This window comes from Paramacrobiotus metropolitanus, unplaced genomic scaffold, assembly GCF_019649055.1.
Source record: "Paramacrobiotus metropolitanus isolate TYO unplaced genomic scaffold, Prichtersi_v1.0 Parri_scaffold0000414, whole genome shotgun sequence".
Lineage (NCBI taxonomy): Eukaryota > Metazoa > Tardigrada > Eutardigrada > Parachela > Macrobiotidae > Paramacrobiotus > Paramacrobiotus metropolitanus.
Window position 1 is genome coordinate 20,405 of NW_026570634.1, and position 4,616 is coordinate 25,020.

General features: G+C 47.2%; 1 protein-coding gene across 1 annotated transcript; it reads right to left on the reverse strand.

Moving 5' to 3' along the window:
* Positions 1-716: 716 nt before the first annotated feature.
* On the reverse strand, positions 717-2,533 carry LOC129602359 (putative leucine-rich repeat-containing protein DDB_G0290503). Its single transcript, XM_055501354.1, has 3 exons — positions 2,468-2,533; positions 1,914-2,000; positions 717-1,790 (listed from the first exon to the last, which is right to left on the reverse strand). The coding sequence occupies exons 1-3, from the start codon at positions 2,531-2,533 to the stop codon at positions 717-719; spliced, it is 1,227 nt and encodes a 408-aa protein (XP_055357329.1).
* Positions 2,534-4,616: the final 2,083 nt, after the last annotated feature.

A 4,616-nucleotide genomic window follows, 5' to 3' on the forward strand; every position in this document is an offset into this window, starting at 1 on the left:
GACCTGATCGAATTATAACGCAGTCATCTTGGGTTCGGTTACCTCTCGTGACCTTATACTTTTCTTCTCCGGTCGACCATGTGCGGAAGAATTCCTTGATGTCCATGGGGTTATGGAATTTTGTGCTCGAAGTGCCTTATAAAGGTCACTGTCGTTTTACATCCTTGGATGAGGAATCCGATGGCCTGCTTTTCTGTGATGACCCGTTTCGATTTGAAGCGCATGATCGCTTGATAAAATTGATCAAGCGTTTCCTTGCCGGTCTCAAACTTTCTTGTCATAGCTTCCCTTAAGGCGTTGACCCCTTCGTCACGATCGCCAAAATGTTCTTTGAACTTTGTCATCCATTCATCGACGGTTAGTTCGTCTGCCTCTTCCTCATCGTCGATTTCTCTTTCCGCATCAAACCAAGCCTTCGCGTCCCTTTGACTGCGTTGGCGACTTCCAGCATCATTGCTGCATCAGAAAGGTCATACGTCTTCTGAGTCTCCTTGACCTGACGGATCCAACCGAGTAAGGCTTCTCGGTTGCCATTGAAGTCAATCAGTGCGGATTTCCGGGACATGGCTCTCATGATCCCTCTGAATTCCCTTTCTTCGCGACGGAGTCATGTGCTTCAGCGTGGCATTCCGCGCGGTGTTCTCTTTCTCGCCTCTCTTCTTCACGAGCTACCCTTTCCTGCTCGTTTTGGCGATCTCGTGGGTCTTCCCGATCATCTAGGCGGTAGTCGGATTTATAAACGATGGTTTCTTCTGGTATATCATCGTACGTTGATTTTTGCTGCTTTGAATTACCACCGCCGTTCGGTCCCGAGTGCCCCTTCGCCGACTCGGTGTCTTCCTTTTGACCTTTTCTTTATCGTGGTCGTCAGTTCTGCCCATTCCAGTCTTTATGGGTGCTTCGAAATGGAAGCTGCCTTCGACCGTGTGGACTTCACCGTATCCAGGGGGCGGAGACTCTATCCGTTTCGGCTCCTTTAAGTGCTGTTTAGTTGTTTCCTCTTCTTTTGCTTTTGCTGAGTTTTTAAGCGCTTTGATTTCCTCTTGGAGCGTTTTGTTCAACGAGTCTATCTGTCGGTATACCTTGACCAAATCATTTGCATCCTTTCTTAGCTTCTCGTAACTCTCGTTTGCTTCGGTGACCTTTTTCATCTGCTCGATAATTGTGCTTGCCCTTTGATCGAGGGTCTTATCGAGGTCCTTCTTTGCTTCCTTCAGAATTTCCGCTTCTGCTTGCAGTCGAGTGATTTGGTCCGCCCGAGATATGAGGGTCCTTCCTCTCGCTCCGCATTCCTCTTCGACTGTCTTCAATTGGGCTTCCAGCTCATTAATTTTATCATCCTTTTCCATTATTGTGGTGGCCATTCCTACCAATTCATTGCTTAGTTTAGTGATTTCCTCTTTTTGGTTTTCAATTTTCAATTGCCCTTCTCTATTCTGAGTCTCTAGCACAGTGACCCGTTCGTCACTCTGTTGTGCCGAGGTTGACCACTTCTTTACTTCTTTCTTTTGACTTTCGATTTCGTCGTTCAGTCTTTTGCTTTCGTTTTTTGTCGTCCCTGCCAGCTCGAGAAGCTTCTGTGCGGCTTGATCTCTCTGGCTCTCTGCTTCACTTTGTTTCCTCTTCCTTTCTTGTAGTTCCGTCTGCAGCGTCTTAATGCTCTCTTCTCGCAATTTAAGGTCATCCTTTAATTTTGTGATGTCTGCTGTCAGACTGGATATCTTTACGGTGAACTTTGTCGCATTTGCTAAACTTTCGTCACGCTTTTTCTCGGCCTCTTTGACCTTTGACTGCAAAAGGTCACGCTCATTTTTCAGTTCTGCTATCTCCCGTGACCTTTCGGCTGATTCTTCGGAGAAACTGTTGTTGAGGTCCTCTGCTGCGAGGATTCCTTCCATATCCTTATCGTCTACCATTTTCTTCAGCTCTTCCGCAGCTTGTCTCTGGGCAACGTATTTGATCTTCCATTGTGTTGCTTCTTCTTCCAGCGTGACCTTTTCCTGTTCCAATTGGAATACTCTTGCTTCAACTTCAATAGTTTTGTTTCGTTGTTCTCGTACGGCAGCAAATGCTTGCTCTTCCTTTTCATCGAGAAGCTTTTCTAGATCTCTGATCCGCTGTTTTGCTTCGTTCGATGTGGGAGGTGTTGGTGACCTTCCATTGTCAGCCCTTCCTGACGCCGTTCCCCTCGAAGGTCTCTTCCAGTTTTTCTTTGGAGGTCATTTTTATTATTCCACCTGCCAAGTCAGCTTGCTTCATTGCAGTGTGGAATGACATCTGTACCGTCGTCTCATCTTCGTCGTCGGTGTAGAACTTATCATTTGACATAGGGCTGGTACCATTCTCATCCAGCAAGTCTTTCGAAAACAATGAGTTATCCGAAAGGTCGTCCTGGTCGACCTTTTTCTCGTCTGACAGCTGATTGCTGTTGACGGCATCACCCCCCTTCGGTGACCTTTTGACTGACTTCGTCGTTTCCCTTCTCAACTAAATCCGCGTTTTCCTCTTTGACCACTTCGGCCGACCGTGCCATTCCTCCGGTCTCGGCCTTCAAGTCATCTTTATTCTGTCCATCCGTAGCCGTTTTCTCTTCGGTGACCTTTGACTGGTCTACCGTGCCGTCGTCGGCGTGCCGTCCAGAGTTTTGACTTCCGTCACTCGAGCTCTCTTTGTTCAAGGTTTCCTTCAGAGCCTTTTGGTATGTGGCTTCTGAACCTTTGGTGTCCTTCCTCCCAAAGGTCTTCTGAGCTCGAGTTGCTCTTTCATGTTCCACTGGACGTGTGAACGGCTTTAATTTCCGCTCGTAAGGGTTTTCTGACCGTTCTCTCTGACTACCCGCTGAGACCGGTTCATTACCGTCTGTATCTTGATCCATGTCTTTGGGTTTATTGATGATCGGATAACTTGGACGATGCTAATAATGTTTCTGACACGTGTGTTAGTTTTAGCTACGTAAGCCCTTTTCACGTAAACAGAAACAAGCGCTGTCCTAAAGGTCACCTTCGTTTTTATCAGCTCAGCTTTGCTAAAGGTCACTCTGCCTCAAAAGGAGCTAAGTCTTTCCTAGAGGTCACTTTTCTTTGAAAAAATTTGACTAAGTCCCTTTTAAAGGTCACTCCTTATTGCAAAATCTAGCTTATTTCCCACTGTTTCGGCTTGAAAGCTTACTCCGTCGCGTTAAAGCTCACTTTTTCTTTCAGAACTTTTTTCTTATAAAGGTCACTGACAACTTTAGTCAGAAACGTCTAACCTGAGAATATTTTTGGATTTTATTTAAGAAATCAACTTAGATTTCCTCAGAACAACGTTATTTCTTCAGCTTAAGCACTTATGTTAAAGGTCATCAATCTCGTCAACTTTTTGGTAAAGGTCAACTTCTCATCGGTTGGTTCAGAAAATTTTCTTAGCTAGCTACGTCACAATCTTGAGTGCCGTGCGCAAAAACTCCGCCTCCTTACGAAATCTCAGCTTCTAATTGGCTGATTTCTTAGCTAACTTTAGCTACGCTGCTGCGCCAATCACAGTGCGAATAATCGACCAATCAGGTAAGTTGTTTTTCAGTTTATAAGGCAGAGTGACGTCACGACCAAAATCGAAAATTTTCACTAGCGCGCCGTGCGCAAAAGTACTGCCTACTTTTCTGCTCAGCTCAGAACCGACCAATGAAAATTGAAAATTCTACTTATCAGCCAATTCTAAAATTAATAACGGAAATCTGACCTTTATCGATTTCCAGAATCCAGAATCGATCCAACGCGTCCTTCCGCGAATCCTCCAATCCTCCAGCGATTAAGCTGACTTCTCCTGGGCCAGCCGATAACCCCTTCTGCTTCGTGTCAGCAGGACGCAGCGGTGCGTCGACCAAAAGACTTGCTGGCTGCGGGTCTTCTGTCGTGCCTTGACGTTGGCGACGACAGGGGCGCTCGACCACCCTTTTGGGGGAGCGCGTATGATGTGTTCGCTCTACGCAGTAGAGACGAACCTGAACTCCACACCCGCAGTCCAAAAGTGGCTTGCCCACTCGTGCCCCCTTCGGGCTTCTGCCTCTTGTGGCGATCTTTCTCGGCGCTTGTGCCCTCCAACCAAAGCTACGGCAGTAACCTTGGTCGCGTCAGACTGATACAGTGCACTCTACGCAGTAGAGATGCACCGTTTTCAAGTCTGCTGACTGGATCCAAACGCTCCTTCGCCACCAAACCGTACGCGAGCCCTTTCTCGCGGAAACGTCTTCCACACCTCGTCAGATGGACGGGAAAACTCACAGATTATCCTGGAGAAACACGACTCTTGCTACCATATGAGCGTGGACCTGATGAAGGTTCACGCGCAGGAACAGAATTGACGGAATTCTGCCTGCCAAACAGATCTGGCAATGCTATACAGCGCCTACGCTATGGAAAGCGAGAAACGGCGTGATTGCTAGAACTTTATAGACAAGACTAAATTCGATAGAATTTCCTCGTGGACAACTCCGCATTGCTGACTGCAGCAAGCGTGAAAAATGCGCACGTAGCCGCCACATGATGCGGGTGCGCGCAGAACACCATGCTTTCGCCACACGTAGGCGGGCGTGCAACAAAACACAACAGACTGCCAAAGCGAGGGTGTACGCATGT

Bases quoted from the DNA above. Each gene is read 5' to 3' on its own strand.
- LOC129602359 (XM_055501354.1), bottom strand. From the start codon at position 2,533: ATGGCACGGTCGGCCGAAGTGGTCAAAGAGGAAAACGCGGATTTAGTT. The intron at 2,001-2,467 runs GTCAGTCAAAAG...CAATTGGAACAG, and splicing joins TTGAGAAGGGAAACGACGAA to GAAAAGGTCACGCTGGAAGA. The intron at 1,791-1,913 runs GTAGACGATAAG...GACCTTTTGCAG, and splicing joins CGGAAGAGCTGAAGAAAATG to TCAAAGGTCAAAGAGGCCGA.